At 33.0% G+C, this 22,722-nt stretch overlaps 3 protein-coding genes across 3 annotated transcripts; all 3 read right to left on the bottom strand.

The window, feature by feature from the left end:
• Positions 1 to 5,891, bottom strand: LOC11415948 (ATP-dependent zinc metalloprotease FTSH 10, mitochondrial). The gene is made up of 8 exons (XM_003606639.4): positions 5,662 to 5,891; positions 5,357 to 5,579; positions 5,179 to 5,250; positions 4,665 to 4,804; positions 2,501 to 2,971; positions 1,562 to 2,329; positions 865 to 1,092; positions 1 to 597 (listed from the first exon to the last, which is right to left on the bottom strand). The coding sequence occupies exons 1-8, from the start codon at positions 5,710 to 5,712 to the stop codon at positions 127 to 129; spliced, it is 2,424 nt and encodes an 807-aa protein (XP_003606687.1). The 5' UTR covers positions 5,713 to 5,891; the 3' UTR covers positions 1 to 126.
• An 8,499-nt stretch (positions 5,892 to 14,390) lies between these two features.
• Positions 14,391 to 15,935, bottom strand: LOC11415947 (ubiquitin fusion degradation protein 1 homolog). The gene is made up of 6 exons (XM_024781208.2): positions 15,891 to 15,935; positions 15,676 to 15,797; positions 15,433 to 15,563; positions 14,914 to 15,137; positions 14,588 to 14,808; positions 14,391 to 14,483 (listed from the first exon to the last, which is right to left on the bottom strand). Exons 1-6 carry the CDS (start codon positions 15,916 to 15,918, stop codon positions 14,391 to 14,393), a joined length of 819 nt encoding a protein of 272 aa, XP_024636976.1. The 5' UTR covers positions 15,919 to 15,935.
• A 4,901-nt stretch (positions 15,936 to 20,836) lies between these two features.
• Positions 20,837 to 22,722, bottom strand: LOC11417447 (ubiquitin recognition factor in ER-associated degradation protein 1). Its single transcript, XM_024781237.2, has 7 exons — positions 22,710 to 22,722; positions 22,578 to 22,610; positions 22,369 to 22,490; positions 22,127 to 22,257; positions 21,575 to 21,798; positions 21,251 to 21,471; positions 20,837 to 21,146 (listed from the first exon to the last, which is right to left on the bottom strand). The coding sequence occupies exons 2-7, from the start codon at positions 22,603 to 22,605 to the stop codon at positions 21,054 to 21,056; spliced, it is 819 nt and encodes a 272-aa protein (XP_024637005.1). The 5' UTR covers positions 22,606 to 22,610; positions 22,710 to 22,722; the 3' UTR covers positions 20,837 to 21,053.

Below are 22,722 nucleotides of genomic sequence, written 5' to 3'. Positions count from 1 at the left end.
TGTAAAAAAGAAAAATAAGAAACAAATTATTTTTATTTTGCAGTAACCGTACAAGTTATCCATATCAGCAAAATGACTAAACAAGATTATCAATTTCATGTACAAGAGTAACAAACATAAACTTAACTATGTGGGAACAACCTCAGGTTCTAGAGGTGAAGACCCACTACCCTCTTCGGCTTCATCGACGGTGGTTTCTGCAGCTTTCTCCTCATCTTGAAACCCTAGCTTAAATCTATCGTAATTTGTGGGTTCTGCACTCTTGAAGGGTCGCTCACCCAAGATTCGAACCAAGTCCTCTTGGTGAAGTACTTCTTTTTCGAGAAGTAACTCTGCAATTTGAGCTAGTTTCTCCTTGTGTTCTTCTATAAGCTGTACGGTACGTTCATATGCATGGTTCACCCAATCTCGCACTTCCTGATCAATGATGTTACCAGTATCGCCACTGTATGGTTTCCCAAACTGATCCTCATTTTGAGGGAAAGAGAGGAGACCCACTTTTTCACTGAAACCATAGATGGCTACTTGGGCATATGTCATCTTGGTTACTTTCTCCAAGTCATTTTGTGCTCCAGTGGAGATTGCTCCAATGAGAACCTGCCGTAAAAAGGGACAGAAACCATCATTCTCATCTCATGACTTACAATATTGGGAAGCATCAAGGAGCAGGTATGAGTGTATATCAGTGTTTTTTTGTGGAACTGTATATCAAAGATATAACACTATGCAATAATGAGATTTGCAAATGTGAAACAAAATAAGTAATGGACCAAGATGTAATGAATTATTTCAATAGAAAGATCATTTAAAGCAATGACCAAAAGAAAAGAGGCGAGTAAACAAAATTGGAAATGATGAAACAACCTGCTCGGCAGCCCGACCACCAAGGGTCATACAAGTCATATCCAAAAGCTGCTCCTTTGTCCTGAGAAGGTTCTCACTTGGAACATATTGGGCAAACCCAAGTGCTGCTGTGCCGCGAGGAACAATGGTTACTTTCAACAATGGCTCACAATGTTCCAAGAACCAACCTGCAACAGCATGGCCTGCTTCATGGTAAGCAACAGTACGCCTTTCCCGCTTACTTATTACCTAGACAAGAAACATGAGTATTTTTAGAGACTATATTATCAGTAGTTGAAATAAGGAAAGTGACCAATCCAAATAATCTTCAGATAATTGTAGCATATAATTTTCATCATCACGATGCCTTAAATTACAAAAAACGTAAGATAAACTATTTCTGCATTGAGATACAGAAAAGTATGAAAAGATTATTAGAATGTGTAAATTACAAAAAATAATTCTGTGGAGATTTTACGTAAAACAGAAGCAATATTTCTTTAAATAACAAATATAAAGAGCACTTTTTATTAAAAAGTTGATAATATCACTATACTTTTCAGTCAAAATAGCTTCTCAAAGAATAAGTAATTTGTTTATATTTTTCAATATCCGACTGTTTTAAACAGCTTAACAAGCCAAACCCAGAAAACATTTTATATTTTAAAAAGGTATTTTTTTTTAAATATAAAAAACAAACAGGCTTTTAAAGGCCTACCCTGTTCTTCTTCTCCAAACCACCAATGATCCTATCGATAGCTGCCTCGAAATGATCCATTGTGACTTGCGATTCATCAGTCCTTGCAGCAATCAGAGCAGCTTCATTGCAAACATTAGCAATGTCTGCTCCAGCAAATCCTGGAGTAAGGGCTGCAAGCCTCTGAGAATAATATGAAGGCTCGTGGTCAAGTTTGATTTTTTTCAAATAAATCTGAAATATCTGGTCACGACCTTTAATGTCGGGTACATCAATTGATATCGTGCGGTCAAAACGCCCAGGCCTAAGTAAGGCGTTGTCTAATATATCAGCTCTATTTGTACCTGCAAGCACAACAACTCCAGCAGTGGTTCCAAAACCATCCATTTCCACCAACAATTGATTTAAAGTACTTTCACGCTCATCATTTGAACCAGAGAAACCTCCACGACCCCTTTTCCGACCAATTGCATCAATCTCATCAATAAATACTATACTGGGAGCACACTGCCTTGCTTCCTGAAACAAGTTTCTCACCCTGGATGGTCCAACACCGACAAACATTTCCATGAAATCAGAACCAGATATGGAAAGAAATGGCACACCAGACTCGCCTGCAGTTGCTTTTGCTAAAAGAGTTTTTCCTGTGCCTGGGGGACCCACCAGAAGAGCACCTTTTGGAATTTTGGCACCAAGCTCTTCGTATTTCTTAGGATTCTTGAGAAAGTGCACAAACTCCATAATTTCTTGCTTTGCCTCCTCACACCCAGCAACATCTTTAAAATAAACCTGAACAAATGAATTCAAATAAGAAACATATTCTCTTAAACGAACTTAACACCGAAGCTATTCAGCGCCACAACTCCCTAAAGTAAAAGTGGGCATGGGAAAGGCAATGGTCAACTAGGGAAAATGTTGATAAAAAAATATTAGCCAATTAATGAAGAATAAGTCACCAACCTTGTTTTTGGTATTTTTGTCTACTTTAGTAACATGTGCTTTTCCAATGTTAAATATTCCACGACTACCCTTACCAGTGGAGCCACCACCAACACCAAATCCACCTTGCATTTTCCTTCCCATAAACCAGAGAGTTCCCAAAAGCAACAGGGTTGGCGCAAATCTCATTAACTCCTGGTACCAAACCATTTCAGAAGAATATGTAACAGGTACAAAATTGTGAGAGTCAACGCCTAGTGCTTCTTGCGCTTCCTCTAACTTCTCCTCAAAAGACTCGACACTTCCAATATTGATTATATATTTATATTGGCCACCAGATCCCTTTGCAGGAAGGGTTCCTTGGACTTCGCTGTCTGCTTGATTAAGGGGAGAGTTCCTCACATATATTTTGGCAACTGATTTGTTGGAGACAACAATATGGTCTACTAATCCTGGTTCCAAAAGCTTATTTTTAAACTCCTGGAAACTAATCTGCAGAGAATCAAATTATGATCCACATTAGCAATATGATAATAATTAAATAAACTATAAAGCCAGACAAAGATGTAGAGTCATCTCATTGCTAAGAGACGTGTGGTTCAATTCAAAGGCTCACATATCGGATACCAATACTTCGAGGTTACACGTGGATACTAACCTAGACGTATCAAAATTGTTATATTTAAATAAAATAAAAATCCCAAATATGCAGATACATATCTTAGGAAAGATGAAGGGTATAAAAATGTGAGACAGTTGTAGGACATCAGTGGAGAAGTACATAAAACAGTGCAAGATAGTGTTGGACTTCTTGAATTGGTATAGTTGTCTCTTAATGAATCAGACTTGAAAATCATGTTTTTTTATGGGTGATGGTAATGTGAGGAGAATAAACTGAATGAATAAGCTAATTTATTCAAAATGGTTGTGAATTATTGGCTGGCTATTGCAGAGACAGGACTTCTGAGTTCTTTTAGGGTGCGTTTGATTTGCTAAAAAATGAAGGACAGTACAGAACAACTCTAGTTGTCCAGTGTTTGATTTGTAAAACAGTTTCAGGTACAGGACAAACTGGAGGCAAGGGACAGGACAAAAACTCATATTTTTGTCCCTCACCAAACCACAGCACAACTTTTTGTCCCACGTACAAGTTGTCTAAAATACCAAAATAGCATTTTTGTCCCTCAAAAATCGTATAAAACAAAAAATTACTCAATGCCAAAAAAAATTTGTCCTGTGCTGTTCTGCCTTGTGTTGTACTGTTCTATCTTGTACTGTTCTGTCCAGTACTTGCTGTTTTGCAAACCAAACACACCCTTAATGATGCTTTTGTTGATATCTTAACATAAGGATTAAAATATATCATGATTTAGACAAAAACTCTACACTATTTGTTAACATCACAATTTTTATTGTAAATTTTGATCATTATAGTATTCTAGTTTCTACATGAAAATAATTTTTTTTTATAACAACAATTTTGTTTGTATCTAGACCGTATCACACCTGTATTACATATTCGAGCTTTATAGGTGAAATGTCAATACCAAGCAAGCAAAAACATGGAAAATAAAAATCTCAAATATATTCTAAATTCTAATAGTATTCTTGTGTAATGGATCTTCAATAAAAGCTGTCAATCACAGAAGCAAAAAGCTCATCTCATCGATATTCAATTTTCAATCGTAAAATTGCAGTCAAGCAGTAACATCTAGCCTTGGAATATGGGTTGGGTTTAACTCATCCTTACAAAACTGGTCAGTAAAGTGATAACTTCCCTCACTTATAAACTTATGTTCAAGCTTCATCTCATTCAATGTGGGGCCCTTAACACACACTCACACCTTTACGGCGCCTACGACTAAACATCTGGAGCGTGACCCGAGTGGTCCAAAACAGTGACCTGAGTGCAGGGTGCTCGCAGATCTTGGATAGACTCTGATACTATCTTAGAATTTGGGTTGGGCTTAACTCAACCTTACAAAACTGTCTAGTGAGGTGACAATTGCTCTGACTAGTAAACTTATGTTTAAGGCCTTATCTAATCCAATGTGGGACTCTTAACTCAAACAATGTCGAACGCGGATATTTATAGATCTCATGTTCTCAACTCAAACGTACTCCCCCCACATAAGAAAATTAAAATAACAACCGGACCTTGCAATATATTTGAAGTTATGGTTACCTGCTGCTGATCGCGAGGACCAAGAGAAAGGGATGAAAGAAATAGTCCCACCACCAACAGTGGGGTGAGATAGTTTTGAAACTGTTTTATAAAAGCTTCGTGAAAACTACCTCCATCCTCTGTGTTTGACTTTGACTCATCTGAAATCAAACGATAATTCAAATGTTAAAAATTGCTGCTGGTACCCCATTAATCACAAGACTGACTGGAATGCAGATGCATGATTAATTCCCCCACACATATAAATACCTCAAAATTAAATCAGTACAGACCAAAATCATATGATTGAGAGAGAACGTGTTGTAGGGATTGGAAGATGTTCTTCAGAATCCTAAATGACCCATCTAGTCTACAGTGAAGTTGTATAATTTAAGTTTTAACCCAACACTAATTGAGAGTAATTCACATATAAAATCATAGAAAATCTCCATGAGTAACACACTTCTCATCACATCAGCTATGAACACAACTAACAATAACACACAAGATACAATGACACATTTCATTTCATTACCTTTAGACTCAGATTTTTTCTCCTCTCCCTTTGGCACTTCCTTTTTTTCCTTGGGATAAAACTTTTCATAATCTGCCAAAAACAAGAAAAATGAGCTTAATAGCTAAAACAACAAAAACCCATTTTCCCAATTTCATCAAAATTAAGACATAACAACAACAATGAAACCCTAACTTACTCTTTTTCTTTGGGGATTCGCTCGAAAACATGCGATGAAGCATACGGTTTGCAGCAATTGATTTAAAATCATACAAATTTGAACCAAACCCATTATTGCGAGCTATGGCAGAAGATACATAACCCCTTACAAACCCTAATCCCTTTTCAACGTCATCGACAAAAACATTCGTTCTCGAAACTCCATAAAGCGTTCCCAATCTTGTTTCACCGTGCAACAAATTCTACATGACCCAATTAAAAATCATTAATAAAGTTATAATCTTTCGTGAATTAACGAATCAAATTGAAGAAAAAAAAGCTTACTTTAACGCGAGAAGAACGCGATAGAGAACGCCCAATTCTTGAAAAAATCATGCTTTGAAGAAATTAAGGTTATGAATGAAGAAACAATAGTAACTAGGTCGAAGCTGAAGTATAATTTTTTTTTTTTTTGTTGAAACAGAAAAAATCAGGGAAAAGAGATATTAGATCTGAAAATAACAAAAACGAGATACGATAAAATGGTGATATTTGTAGTTGTCGGGTACAGAGGATATTAAGGAGATAAGAACAAGTGGTTTAATGATGTGTTTGGTTTAGACATAAACGACGTCGTTTTGGCTTTTATTATGTAAAAGTTTGGGGTCAACAAAGAAGCACGTTGGCTTGGTCCTATATTGCCTTGGTAAACAAGGTACGTGCCCATAGATATTCTTCTGCACAATTGGTATCCCTGTTTTTAATTTAGGACCAAAATCAGTCGCAATTCATTAGAGTTGTAGTTTTTTTTTTATTTAATATAAGGAAAATAAAAGACAAAGCCAAACAAAATTACACTTCGAATCGCTAAGTCCTCAAAGCTTGTGACTGACCTAATAGGTAGCCCCACATATGAGCTACATCATTTAATGTCACAACAAAAATTTTGCAGCTCAAAGCATCATCAGCTCCACTTATGAACATCTACGTTTGGAAAGTTTAGACGTGACTATGTGGGTCACTCGTCCCATCATGAGTTAATGGCGGGTTTTCGAAAATGACGAGGGATCACCACCGCTTGTATTTATGCTGAGAATTGTTGGAAAACCTTATCCAATAACCTAGCCTTTTATGCTCCAATGACATTGTTTCTTGGGAGCTTGAGCTGCTCCTTTAACTCCCTCTCCCTGGCCTCCATTTGATGTTTGAGTTCATGTTCTCGATCTTCTAGTTGTTGTCTCAGCTAAGACTCAGAAGCTCAGGCTTCAACTTGTTGACGTTGATATTCCTCGTTTTGTTTTTGTTGTTCAACGTTTTGCTCTTGAAGCTGACGCACTGCTTATAGCAGCTGAGTAAGATGTGTGTTAGCGTCGTCCTCGAGCTCTGATCTAGATGAGGTTTGGTTTGCTCTGCGTCCTACCGTGGAGGTAGGTTTGTTGAAAATGGAGCTAGGTCATTGGAAAGTTTTATTGTATTTCCTACAGTGGGCGTTAATGTTCACGTATGTGAACACAGATTACAACAGGTGAGTTGTTCAAAGGAGCTGACTAGGTGGAGCTCCATGAACACTCTAAGAATTAAATGAAAATACACTATTCAAAACTATAAATCTAAAATCCCAGTGATGCCTCCTAAATGTCCACTTTTATAACACACAATTTGTTGATTTAATGGGCCTTTCTTTGGTCACCCAAGCCCATTAAGTTGTGATCCAGAGCCTCCCATTGTTTCTTGTTCGAGTAAAGTCGCACATGAACTAGGTTGTAACTCGTACGTACAAGGCACGTAAAGTCGAGACGCGATTTCAAAGACGTTGATCATTCTTACAAGACATGTGGAATTAGAGCATGCGTAACTTGAGCTGGGACCATAACAAGTATATTTATATAGCTTAATTTCGGGTGAATCTTTAAATGGTTTATGTCACTTGAACAGTCAAACCAGTGGTGAGTATGGACGAGCTGGAGTTGGTATGACTTGAACAGTCAAACTAGTGTTGAGAAAGGATGGGCTGAGTTGGCATGACTTGAACAGTCAAACCAGCGTTGAGTAAGGACGGGCTAAGCTAGCATGACTTGATCGGTCAAATTAATGTTGAGTAAGGGCGAGATGAGCTGACATAACTTTAACAGTCAAAGCAATATTGAGTAAAGACGAGTTGAGTTTGCACAATTTGAAAAGTCAAACCATTGTTGAGTGAGATCTTGGTAGTCAATCGACTTATATTATTCCACAGTCCACCAAGCGTCAAGCCTGTTAAGGCATAAACATTAGTTTTTTTCGGTCGATCTATACCGGTCCACATTCATTCTCAGAATTACAAAACATGTTCCCAATCTTGCATCACTGCGCAACAAATTCTACATGACCCAATTAAAAATCATTAACAAATTTATAATCTTTTGGGATTTAACAAATCAAATTGACGAGAAAAAGAAGACGAAAAGCATATTTTAACGCGAGAAGGACGCGAAGAGAATGTGAAACTGAAGTTATGATTTAGGAATGACAATGGGTACTCTATGTGCACGGTACTATCGTGCCCATCCTCATACACGCGTTCACAAAAATCATCGTACCTGAAATTACCCTCGCGGACATCAAGGTTTGTGCCCGTCCCCTATGGGCATCTAACCGCTCGTACATGCGTCCATTACCCACACTTTAACAACAAAAAGATAATAAATAACAAAAATATCACAACTTAATTAAAATATGATCTAAAATCTCTTAAATCAACTTATAAAATATTGCATATCATAGTATTTAGTCAAATAAAAAGGATCTAAAATATTAAAAAAAAAAAAAAAACAAGTACATGTAACAATAAATATCAAAGACTAATGATTAAATAACTAATTTTAGTATGAGATAAAATTATAATTACAATATAGATAATGTAGGGGCACGGGGAGGTTGGGCAATAGAATGCTTGTACCCGCTCCCATTGTAACACCCTGTTTTCCCAACGTAAAAATTTCATTTAATTAATCAGAGTATTCACATAAACGGAATGTCACATTCTTTTCTTAAAATCATAAATTGAATAAATAACTATTTATCCTTTAAAATTCAAATACAAAATCTTTAATACTTCGCAGCGGAATTTATTCAATAACTAAAACAGTCTTTGGCACGAAGGTCTCTTCATAAATCTTCAAAAACAATACGTAAGGAATAGAAAAGCAATAACAAAGTTCTCATCCCGTTACGTATTAGAGCACCTAAAGACACACGTGAGAGAATCGACTCACTTCACAGCTAAACTTGATTACCTGCAAGTTACTCATACGAAGAGCAACATTTCTAAGCAGAATGGGTGAGATTTCACAAAACAATAATATCAAGCATATAATTCAATAATTATATTTAACAACATAAATGACTTCATCCATTAGTAATAATAATTCTTCATGTAATAATTTTTAATAGTTCAACCAACTTCTAATTATCATTTACTTCATATTCATCATATTATAAACATCATCATATAACACATAATAACCAAATCATAACCAACATAGATCATCACATCATAATCATAGTTCATATACAACATAACAACATCTTAATTCTAATTCATATACAACCTAACAACATCATTAATTCATAATAATGATTATTCATCAAACATCTCATTATCAATTCATGAATAAAAGAGAACTTATCAACTTACATAACCATCATCAAGTACATTTAACAACTCATAGATAACATCATGTAATCATCATCACTAATAACTTAAACAACACAATATAATCATCACTTAATAATAATAATCATATATAATACAACATAATAATAATCATATACAATACAACATAATCATCACTTAATAATAATAATTATATACATCACAATATAAACATCATCTTATAACAACATATTCATCATTTTATAATAATATAACAACATATTCATCATCTTATAATAATATAAACAATACATAATAACATTATAATCAACATCACAAACAACATCATAATCAACATCATGTAACAACATCATAAACAACATCATAAACAACATCATAATCAACATAATAACATCATAATCAATATCATAAGCAACATAATAACATCATAACCAATATCATAAATCTTCAACATAAACATCTCATATCATCATAGCATCATAACATCATTCATCATTGACTCGACTATGCGACTATGCAACTTAAGGAAACAGTATTTAGAATGAGATGAAAGTGATAGTGTAAATTAGTAAGGTGGTTGTAAACAATTTGATAAAATTTATAAAAATGAGTGTATATAATCAAGTGTTTTTCTCTATTACATGTTTTATACCTTAAGCATGTCATGTTTTTTTGTTTCTTTTTTTAAGGATCTTACTTAAGATAGTTAAGAAATTGCCCTTCTATTTAAATTTAATTAGAATAGAAACAAAAAGGTGTTTTAGTAAAATATAAGTGTGTGTAATTTACATGTTAGTGTATTTAAGTGGGTGTAAATTAGCAGTCCCCAATATTATATGATTTATTTATTATTTGAAATAATAATAATAATTATAATACTTCTTTCTTTCTAAAAGAAAATGTTCTTGTCAATATATTTTTGTAACACTTATTTTATTCCATTTTTATTTTAGAAATTTATATGTAAATATTACCCCCGCTACTTTAAATCTCTAGCTCCGCCACTGCCGCCGCGCCAAAAGTCACATTGTGTTTTCTCCTTCAAAAAAAAAATAATCACATTGTGTTTTCTCCTTCAAAAGTCACATGCTCTACAAATATTTCCATTACATGATTGTCGATGACGGCTAACCGCTGTGCCAGAACTATTCCGGCCACCCTGTTCTCCCATCGGAGAAGATGAAGTAATAGGAGAGAGGGGAGAGCAAATTTTGAGGGAAGATAGGATAGAGAGAGAAAGACTAGGAAAAAAATGAAAGAAAATAGGATTTACGCCCTTAATATACCCTCTGAACCGGTTCGGTTACCTGGAAACGGTCCAGGGTTGAACGAACCGGCCCCGGCATGTCCCTTAAGCCCATTTCAAAATCCAGCAAGGCCCAGCTGCCTTTTTCTGCTGCTTCTTTCCACTACTTCCTGTACACACATGCTCTTCGCACATCCCTGCCCCTTTATTTTATATGTTTTTTTTTATTAGTTTTTTTCATGCATTTTTTATTTAGCACTTTATTTTATTGTTATTCATATGTTTATATTTTTCGTCATTTATCTTATTACTTTTTAGATTGTATATTAGGATTGAATGTAAATAATTCATGCATTTTTAGTTTAGCTTTAGTATTTCACATTTTAATTTTAGTTTGTAGTTTATTGCACGGAATTTAGAATGTAATCTAGGTTTGATGTAAGTTATTTATTTTCTTGTCATTTTATTTCCACGGACTATAGAATGTATAATAGGTTTAATGTAATAGTTTTAGGTATGGACGCGTGCATGTGGGTATGCCTTTTTATTTTCTCTCTAGTTTAGGTTAAAGGGTTTTGTGGTGATCCAACGTCACCACAAAATACCTACGCTTTTATCTTTTCTCGCTCCGTTAGTGTTAATTATAGTATAGCTATTATTCAAAAAACAACAAAAACATGCAAATAGTACAAAATTCACAAAAATATTTTTTTTTAGATAATAAACCTTGATCCTAAATCAAGTGACCGTCTTTTTTTATTTTATTTTCTTAAATCAAACATATCAATTTAATTCTACTTTGAGTCTTTTTTTTCTTTTAATATAAAAAAACCTCACGGGTACGTAGGCAAAGGACCTTGTCCTTCCAAATCATAAAAAATGTAGATAAATTAGGTCTCACTTTCTTTTTCTTTTAATCATCACATTAACTTCTTTTTCAAAAGCAAGCAAGTTTATAGCACAAAAAGTAAATGAAACCAAGAGGTTCCCGTAGACTACTACGGACATAAAAGGTGCCAATACCTTTCTTTTATGTAACCAACCCCCGAACCCTAAATCTTGTCAAAATGGGGTAGTTTGAACTTTTTTCCCCATTTTCTAAAAAAATTAAATGTTCAGTCGTGAAATAAAAAGTGAGTCAAAAACTAATCAAATAGCCTTGATCTTCGAAAAAATGACGCGACAGAAATGGCAACTTCACTGGGGACCCCCTAAGAGGGTTGAGCCTAACTTGACTTTATTTAAATTTTTGTGCTATAATTTGTTTGAAAATAAAATGAAATAAAAGATGGAAATACGTGTATATATATGTTCTTCCTTCTTCTTTCTCCTTTCTTAAACGTGAGTGGTGAGATAATAAGCCCTACACCCGGGCTTGAGTGAAATATAAGATAGGACGGGGTACAATCATAGTGCCATACCAGGAGCGGTCCTGTGTTATGTGTGCATGTGGTATAACCCCACTCAACGGAGGTCTCTCAAAGTAATACGATGTCATCATGAGCTGTCGTGATTGGCGCTATTATTCTTGAATGACCGTCGAAGTTGAGAAACCTTTAGAGTTACCTAACCCATCTTGGCCTTTTTAGGACGTAGTGCGGTGGCTAAACCAAGAGCAGTCTTGAATTTAGTCGATACACGATACTACACCCAAACTAGACCTCCTTGTGAATGGTATTTGACTAGGAGCAGTCCTGAGCACCAATACATTTACAAGGGTGGTTGTAATTTGGGAACTTGGTAGAACCTTTGTTACAAGTGCAATTTGAAACCATAGTCCTTACCAAATTACGTCCTTACCAAATGGCCCCAAAGCTGTTTTATGTGACTACTTATACTATCCTTGCTCTTCTCTAACTAATTTGATCAATATAATAAAGATTATCCCTTAAGATACTTCAAGATTTGTGACAGGATGAGCCATCTTTCCGATATTATTATTATTATTATTATTATTATTATTATTATTATTATTATTATTATTATTATTATTATTATAGAAACATAATAACTTGAACTAGATAATGAAGATATTACTGATTTTTATTCTGCAGGTGTTGGCCTTGGATGTGGCTGTCAATGGAGGGACCAAGGTTTCTAACAAAGAATTGGTTTGCTTATGAGGAAATTGCTGGAGCTGGATGGTATTAAGGCTGAAGGTGAAGCTAAGTTGCAGAGAAAAGCTGAGGTAATGTTTATGGTGTTGAGAGTTACTGACTTGAAAGCTTAACTGTTGGTCCATTACTTTTTATGCTAGGTCATGGGAAATGGTTTTTCTGCCTGTTGCTGTCTTTCACTTTTGCATACGAATTTTAAATCATAACTTGGATTATTCGCTATGATTTTTGTGAAGTGGTATACACCATGATATGCTGCCTTAAGAACTGACTGGCTACAAGTCTATAACAGAATTCAAAAGAGTCTAATATAGAAGCAGCTAATGAGTCTGTCTCAGATTAGTAAACTGTAGTGGATATCCTCACTCACTTTCTTTTCTTATTACGACAATTGTTGTTTTTGTTTTTTCAGCTTCTGTAGGGCTATAATATTTGCAACTCACACCAACAAGAATTCAATGAGGAACCTCTTTGTCACTGGTGTTTCCCTTTTCTTAGGACAATGCCAAAGATAGAGGAATGCCATGATGAGCTAAGTTTAAAACCTTTAGAGCATATAACATGAATGAAGAGTTCTACTCCCTACCTTTCAATCTCAACCGCTTCTTTCCTCCATCATAGAAAATTCTAAGGTCATTTTGCTCTTTTAATTTCAAACATATTTATGATTCTTTTCATTCATTTTCAACACTTTTAAGGGCTACATGACTTGCACTTAGGGTTCTTCGTCCATTTCCTTATACCACAATGATTCATTGTTTTTTTTTTTGAAGGGATGATCATTGCTCTTGGATGCTTCTAATGTTTGGTTGTCCATTTTCCATTTTTCAACTCAAACTCAAGGTGGTCGATCAAGTGTAAACTTATCAAACACCATGGGTTAGTCTCAGATTAGTAAAATGTAGTTGGGAGACGGGCTTAGTGAGAATGCCTACATTTTGATCAGCAGCAGGGACATGATGTACTATGAGATTCCTAATTGACTACTTTCTCTTCATCAAAGATTTAGAGCTCCATATGTTTGGTCCTAAATATGAAGCACTGCATTATGTAATAGGGATATGATACTTAGGTTGTGGCAATAAGTGATAGGAGTTTGGAAATTCACTTTTAAACTCAGTAATCAAGGAGGGCACCCACAAAATTTCTGCAAGCAGTGCTCACAAGTTTATCGTTTTAGTAGCGACTCATGTTCAAATACTAATAAGTTTTAGTAATTAACAAATTTTGATAAATATTTAAAATGTTTGTGCAATATTCAGTAATTTGCTCATTTTTCCTTTGGAACAAATTTTTTAAACGATACGTTATTCAACCCGTGCGAAACACAGGTTTGTAACTAGTTGAAGATATAAAATGAGACAATTTTAGCAAGAATGACATATATTAGAGGACAAAGGGAGTATTAAGTTTCAATTCATGCCCCTAATTGCTTACATTATACAGGGTATTTTTATTTATAAAATTTAAAATTAATCATATTTCTCTATTTTCTATTTCACTTCTCTTTTTCTTATATCAAACAATGCCTCAAAATTTCATATTAATTTTTTTACATATCTTTCCCTTGTCTTACACTCTCTTTTATGTATTTCCCTTTCTCATCATATCTCCACAACCGATCACACCCATATGAAATTTTTTGATATAAAATAATTAATTTAGTTAAAAATATTTAAAAGGTTCTATAAAAATGACAAGAAAATTTATCAAAAAAAAGAACAAGTAAACATCTGTTTTAGGGAGCAGAGCAAACATGTTAATTGTGCACAAAATCATCCAATCTATGCGCCATATTTCATGTTGATCTTTTTTCTACAAGAGAACAACTAACTCATTTCATTTATAATGATGTCCGAAATACAACATGGGGACTAGATTGTGAGCATACAAACATGATGCCCTCGCTAAATTATAAGCAACCCGATTAGTTTGCCGTCTAATACAATTTACATGAAAGCTGTACCGATGAGATAACAAATGTTTGTAATGATAAAGAAGTCTTCCCAACTAGATGATTTGATAATTAACCTGATGCACTCTATTTATTATTGGATCATCTTAATGAATACTTCTTTCCCGTGAAAGCTTGGAATTGTGGGGTATCTGTCTTCTTAGATGATTCTTGACTTGCGCTGTTCAGAAAAGCCTGTTAAGAGAAAAAATAAATCATTAGATCATGTCAATAGACCACAAGTTCAATGTAATAAAATTCTCTGTTTCTCCGAAAATATTACTATAGATGAAACTTACCTTTGGCTGTGTTTGAACTTTGGGTGCATTTGCCTTTGAGCCAAAAACAAGATTCCCTGAAGTTCTATTGGAATTGTTTGAGTTATTATCAGTATGTTGCTTCTTTGGAACTGGAGTGGAAGCTTGTTCAACTAATTGTGTCGACGGTTTACCATCCAAACGCCTCCCGATACCACTGAATGGCATCAGTCTTGGAACCTTTGCTGCTGGCTCTTCTTCAACTGAAATGCAAACGAAATATTTAAAATCTTCTGGTGAAATTATCACTTAAAAACAAACACAAAATTCTTCAAGCATATTCCAACATATAATAAAAGAATCATAACCTTGTGGAGATTCCTTATGAGACAAATCAGATGGCAAAGGCTTTTCAGGTTCTTTGTAATCAAGAGGGGGAGCAAAATCAACTTCACAATCTGTTTCTATTATACTGATTGCGGGAGAAGGTTTTGTTTCAACTATATCAATATAATATTTTTTGTTGTTATATGGAATCATTATAGTGCGTCCGGTTGTTAAACATGAGTAACTCCTCAATGAAGTTTCTAACCTGCAAATGATCAAGGGGAAGAAAAAAGATATTAATTAGTGTTATGCTTGGATGAAAATCTCATTTAAGCAATTATAGCATAAACATTTATCTTGTAAGTGTTTATGTATAAGCAATATATAAGCTATCTTGCAGAGAGCTTATGGAAATAAGTTGGAAACAACTTATAGACATGTCACAAATTAAGCTTATTCTATTAGTTCTTTTAAACAGTTTCGCAAGTGCTTATACAAATAGATAAGCTCAAATAAGTCAATTCAAATAGGCAATAGATATGACATTTAATTATTCATACATGGCTTTTGGATCGGAGATTTCCAAGAAGTCTTTGCTGTGAGGCTGCAACTTCACACACTTTCCTTTAACAAGACTTGTGCTTTTCAGAGACACAATGTTTCCTTCCTGAAGGAGCAAATCTTCCATCATCTGACAATTACCACAACAGAAAAAAGAAAAAAGATGTTATAAATAAAAATGGTTACTCGATTAACTAAAGAGAAATAAATATGAACAAAGAAAGAAAGGAAATCAGATATACCCAATTTGGTAAGAATACAATCCCCTCATCAGCAGTGAATTCCAAGACTCCACAGTGAGTAGTTCTTTCAGCAGAAGTATTTCTCAGTTCAAATAACATTGGATATTCTATGTTCAAACGTGCTGAAATATTTTAACAATAAGAGTACTAATTTAGTATTTGAGGAAAAAAAAAAAATCAAATTATTGAAACCTAAATGACAAATATAAACTTACCAAGGCGATCTAGAGCTGAAGAGGGCATGATAACTGAAAGGAAAAAGAATTTGTATTAGCTGTCAAAAAGAATTTCACAATGTTTGATACCAAATAATACAATGTAACTATGTAAGGTGTTAGTGCACTTACTTTTATCACCGTTTTCCAGAGTTGGCTGCAAAAGAAAAATCAGAAGTAAGAATCAGTATTGAATTTTGAGGTTTTAAATAGGCATATACTTTAGATTGAACATGTGTGTGGTGTACACCAATCAACACGGACACATATTGTTACATTGAATCACTTTCATTTTAATAAATTATTTATTATTAGTATCTATTTGTCAATATCAGTGTCATGTTTGGTGTATGTGTCGGTAATTCATAAATTTGGAAGTAACTAGTAAATAGAAAAAGAGCTGTTTACCCAATTTGTGTGCATATAAAGAGCTGCCAAAGATGTAACAATAATGCAATTTGTTTGTTTTCTTAGCAAGTTGTGATTGATTGTCGGTGTAAAACAATTTTAGAACATGCATATGAATTAAATTGGGTTAGAGAAGTTAGATATACATCATGTGACATACCCTTTTAAGAGATGAGACCGGGAAACAACTGTAAACATGTTCAAAGATCTCATTGTGCAGTCCGTTCCATAGATACTCATTGTAATCATCATTCCACCCGTGATGATCCTCATACAAATTCTCATTGCACTGACCCTCGATCGAAACTACATTCAACCGATCCTCCTTTGAAACTTCACATAACATATCGTCGTAATGATCCTCCTCACTCATCTGATCATCCTCATATTCATTCTGTTGATGCTCAGGTGAATCATCATACAACTGATCCTCATGCGTATCTCCATTCTTCTGATTCTCAACCGAATTCTACACATAAAAATAATAATAAGTTAATGAGACCACATCATCATTAATTATCATAACCATAATAAGCAACGAAGAACAATTTTAAACAAAGAATAATCTTGAACAGAACAACGGCATAGCAATTTAACAAGCGGGAGTTATCAATATTAAGTTTAAAAAAATAATATAATCAACATACCATATTTAGCAATCCCTTGAAACTAGATGAAAGCCGATTATAAACACTGTTAACCTTTGAATGCGATACTATGAAACTTGGAATAGAGAAACTTTTTTTTATAGTTACTATTAGGGTTAAAAATTGACACAATCTTTTTGAGATTTTAATAAAAAAATATCCTAGCCCAACAACCCAATTAAATCTCTTTGTTTGTTATTCTTAAAAATATCTCTTTTAATGAGTTCACAATATTTGAATTATGTCCTCTCAAAAGATTTGATTTTTTTTTTTAGTTATACTAGTTTGAAAAAGAAGTAAAAAATTGAGGATTAGTTTGAAAAAGATAAGGATCCAGAAATTTAAATTTGCAGTTAAAAGTACAAGAATTTCCCTTAAAAAAATACTAGGATTCATCTTATAAAAATTTACATAAAAAAAAATTGGCAAATAAGATTAATATATCCTTTTTTGTGAGTGTTCAATGTTGTTCCCATTTTAATGGGATTAAAATAAACTCATCAACCACTTGAGTTGGTTATATATATATATATATATATATATATATTGTTTTTTAAGATATAGTAGAAAAATGCATCCGCAATATTATCGAGAAAGAAAATCCCAACAAAATTCAAATCTTAGACCCATAACAATCACCATGTATATAATTTGAGAATATCATAGATTACGTAAAAAATAAGTTTTCATTTAAATTTATCTATGCTATATATACACTACCAAAATAAGAAAAAGCTTAATTACAATTTTCAGCAATTTTAGGGGTGTATTGGATTAGGATTTTAAAAGACTATTTTAATAAAAAAAATCTTTAAGATTTTAAAAGAATATGTGAGATTGTATTGATTCTGTGAGATTTTAAAAGACTTTTTATATTAAAGACTTTATACTCTTAAGATTTTAAAGGATTTATCACACTGGCTTTTAAAGATTTCAAAGAATTTTATGTGATTTTAAAATTTCAAAGGATTCAATGAATTTTAGGGGAAAAAGAACAAACTTACAAGCGTGAATGATAAAAATAATGAACAAATAAATTCTAGCGTTTAAATAAAGAAAAATAAAACCAATAAAAAATTCTTTTACTATTGATTTTCAAATTTTAAGAATTTTATGGATTTTATAAGATTTTAAGGGACTAAAAAACACTCTAACACATTATTCTCAATACACATTTTTTATTTGTTAAAAATGTTATTCCCACAAAATTCAATTGTACATATTCAAAATTATGTCAGCACTTACAAATCTTTCAAAAAAAAATATTGTGTCAGCCATTACAAATCGGTCGAGTTACACGAGTTTACCTAGTGTTAACTCAGTCAAACTCGTTAAACCTTCCAATTTTACCAGAAACCAATTTACCTCAGAGTTAACACGATTTTTGTACCTAAAAACGTAAACTCGGTAATCTCGGAGAGGTAACACTCGATTTGCGGAACATTGATTACGACATACTATCTATCATAATATTCTCAATACAATTTTTTATTTTTTTATGAGATAGAGAGAGGGGGATGAGAGATGAGAGAGAGAGAGAGAATGGAGAGATAGAGAAACGAAGAGAGAAAGGAGAGAATAGGGAGGGGGAGGGAGATAGAGAGAAAGGAGAAGAAAGAGATAGTAACTTTTAAAAGAAAAACAATCTCAAGAAATCTCATCTTTTCATGAAAGACTTTTTCTTGTTAAAATTACACTACAAAATCCATCAAAATCTAATTTATTAAACAATCCTTCGAAATTTGAATGATTTTGAATACCACAAGACTTTTTTTAAGTGATGAAAAGTTTTGATTGAATACCTCAAGACTTTTTTAAAATGACAAAGAGTATTGATTGAATACCACAAGACTTTTTCATAATTAAAAAGTCTTTTAAAATCCCATAAAATCCTAATCCAATACATCCCCCTTAGTCTTACCCCCTATTTTCTCCTCAAAAAATTCTGAGATGACAAATGAACACCTATGTGGCATTGCCAATCTGAAAAATGACATTAACATGTCATTAAAACAACAATTTTTAATTTCAAAAAACAATTTAAACATTTCATAAATTAAAACAAAAAACAAATTGAAAGAAAAAAGGAAATTTAATTGAAAGAAAGCTATAAACCCTAATTCCCAAATTGGTTTCTAATCCATTCAGAATTCAACCCCAAATCAGTCATTCCTCCGTTTTCGTTCAATTCCATCTTCTACGTCCTTGTTTTCTTCTTCATTTTTTTTTTTTACCATTTGCGCCATTTTCGTTTACATTTATATTTTTAATTATTTTCTATTATTTAATTGATTTAAATGTATTTTGAATAATAAAATAATTGTTTTTCCATGTATATTTTGCCACATAAGCATATTTTTGGACAACTCATCTGAAAATCTGTCACATGACCGTTTTTTTTAGGGAAAAATGGGGGTTAGGACTAAAACTGCAAAAAACATGATAGTTTAGGGACAGTTTTGTTCGATTTGAAAGAGACATGACCATTTTCGTGAGCTGGTCAAAATGTGAGGACCAAAAGTGAAATTAAGCATAAAGAAAACTACACATTGTCTTCGTGAGCTTAACTCAGTTGATATAGACGATGAATAATATATGCAAGATACTGAGTTCGAACCCCGACCACCACAAAAAAAAAAAAAAAAAAATTATCCCCCTATCTGTTGAGTTCTATATTTATACTTACTTTTTCAGTATCCCAATTATATCCTTAAACAACTTTTTCCATATAAAAAATTTAGATTATATTTTTTTTGTTATTTTGTATTATTGTTGGTGTCGTTGAAATAGATAATCATGGTTAGTTTGATTTTTTATAACTTGAAATCAACAAACATTTATATATTTTTTTTTAGTTTTGATCAAAATCAAAATTTCATAAAAAAACCACTATTCATAATTTTCAAACGTTAGCTCAATAAAAAGATCGGGAAGACGGGCACGTGAGTTCTTGATTCTTTAGTACCTATCATTCGAAAAATAAAAAGTAATAATGCAATAACCATTAAGGTTTAGAGGTATCTGAAATGGTGAACAATTGTTATGGATCAAGGAATCCCAAGGATAAAGATCATAGACATCAGCTAGAGAGAGAGCATAGTAATATTCATGTGGGAGATAACCATAGAGACTCATAGGAGAATCAATAGATTTGATAAAAGATGGTGAATGAGTACAATAGTGTTCCTATATATAGAGATTAGTTTGAATAACTAACTCTAACTAACTTCTAACCAAGCTACTAACTCTAGTTTACCTATCAACTAACTATAGTTGATTATTCATACTCTAATAACAATTAAGAAAAATGTAGCGTTTATGGGTTGGTTAGGGTTTTAAAGGCTATAGTAGAAAAAAAATAATAACGATTCAATGATATTGTAAGGCAAGATATAAAATGATACAAATTCTTTTAGCAAGAATGACATATATTAGAGGACAAAGGGAGTATTAAGTTTCAATTCATGCCCCTAAATTGCTTACATTTCAATACATGGTATTTTTATAATTTAAAATTAACCATATTTCTCTATTTTCTATTTCACTTTTTTTTTTTTTTTTATATCAAACAATGCCTCAAAATTTCATATTATTTTTTTTACATATCTTTCCCTTGTCTTACACTCTCTTTTATGTATTTCCCCTTTCTCATCATATCTCCACAACCAATCACTTCCATATGAAATTTTTTGATATAAAATAATTAATTTGCTTAAAAATATTAAAAAAAAGTCCTATAAAAATGACAAGAAAATTTATCAAAAAAAAAAAAAAGAAGTAAACATTTGTTTTAGGGAGCAGAGTAAACATGTTAATTGCGCACAAAATCATCCAATCTATGCGCCAAATTTCATGTTGATCTTTTTTCTACAAGAGAACAACTAACTCATTTCATTTATAATGATGTCCGAAATACAACATGGGGACTAGATTGTGAGCATACAAACATGATGCCCTCGCTAAATTATAAGCAACCCGATTAGTTTGCCGTCTAATACAATTTACATGAAAGCTGTACCGATGAGATAACAAATGTTTGTAATGATAAAGAAGTCTTCCCAACTAGATGATTTGATAATTAACCTGATGCACTCTATTTATTATTGGATCATCTTAATGAATACTTCTTTCCCGTGAAAGCTTGGAATTGTGGGGTATCTGTCTTCTTAGATGATTCTTGACTTGCGCTGTTCAGAAAAGCCTGTTAAGAGAAAAAATAAATCATTAGATCATGTCAATAGACCACAAGTTCAATGTAATAAAATTCTCTGTTTCTCCGAAAATATTACTATAGATGAAACTTACCTTTGGCTGTGTTTGAACTTTGGGTGCATTTGCCTTTGAGCCAAAAACAAGCTTCCCTGAAGTTCTATTAGAATTGTTTGAGTTATTTTCAGTATGTTGCTTCTTTGGAACTGGAGTGGAAGCTTGTTCAACTGATTGTGTCGACGGTTTACCATCCAAACGCCTCCCGATACCACTGAATGGCATCAGTCTTGGAGCCTTTGCTGCTCGCTCTTCTTCAACTGAAATGCAAACAAAATATTTAAATCCTCTAGTGAAATTTTCACTTAAAAACAAACACAAATTCTTCAAGCATATTTCAACATATAATAAAAGAATCACAACCTTGTAGAGGTTTCTTATGAGACAAATCAGATGGCAAAGGCTTCTCAGGTTCTTTGTAATCAAGAGGGGGAGCAAAATCAACTTCACAATCTGTTTCTATTATACTGATTGCGGGAGAAGGTTTCGTTTCAACCACATCAATGTAATATTTTTTTTTGTTATATGGAATCATTATGGTGCGGCCGGTTGTTAAACATGAGTAACTCCTCAATGAAGTTTCTAACCTGCAAATGATCAAGGGGAAGAAAAAAGATATTAATTGACACAATTATGTGATTTAATAAACACACAATTAGGGCTATGTTTGGATAAAAATCTCATTGAAGTAATTATTGCATATACATTTATCTTCTAAGTGTTTATGTATAAGCAATAGATAAGCTATCTTGCAGAGAGCTTATGGAAATAAGTTGGAAAAAACTTATAGACATGTCATAAATTAAGCTTATTGTTTAAGTTCTTTTAAACAGTTTCGCAAGTGCCTATACAAGTAGATAAGCTCAAATAAGTCAATTCAAATAGGCAATAGATATGAAATTTAATTATTCATACATGGCTTTTGGATCGGAGATTTCCAAGAAGTCTTTGCTGTGAGGCTGCAACTTCACAAACTTTCCTTTAACAAGACTTGTGCTTTTCAGAGACACAATGTTTCCTTCCTGTAGGAACAAATCTTCCATCATCTGACAATTACAACAACAGAAAAAAGAAATAAGATGTTATAAATAAAAATGGTTACTCAATTACTAAAGAGAAATAAATATGAACAAAGAAAGAAAGGAAATCAGATATACCCAATTTGGTAAGAATACAATCCCCTCATCAGCAGTGAATTCCAAGACTCCACAGTGAGTAGTTCTTTCAGCAGAAGTATTTCTCAGTTCAAATAACATTGGATATTCTATGTTCAAACGTGCTGAAAGAGTTTAACAATAATACTAATTTAGCATGGGAGGAAAAAATAATCAAATTATTGAAACCTAAATGACAAATATAAACTTACCAAGGCTATCTAGAGCTGAAGAGGGCATGATAACTGAAAGGAAAAAGAATTTGTATTAGCTATCAAAAAGAATTTCACAATGTTTGATACCAAATAATACAATGTAACTATGTAAGGTGTTAGTGCGCTTACTTTTATCACCGTT

This window comes from Medicago truncatula, chromosome 4 (genome assembly GCF_003473485.1).
Source record: "Medicago truncatula cultivar Jemalong A17 chromosome 4, MtrunA17r5.0-ANR, whole genome shotgun sequence".
NCBI classification, from domain to species: domain Eukaryota; kingdom Viridiplantae; phylum Streptophyta; class Magnoliopsida; order Fabales; family Fabaceae; genus Medicago; species Medicago truncatula.
Note: the sequence above shows the minus strand (reverse complement) of the source record. Positions and strands in the feature narration are given on the sequence as shown.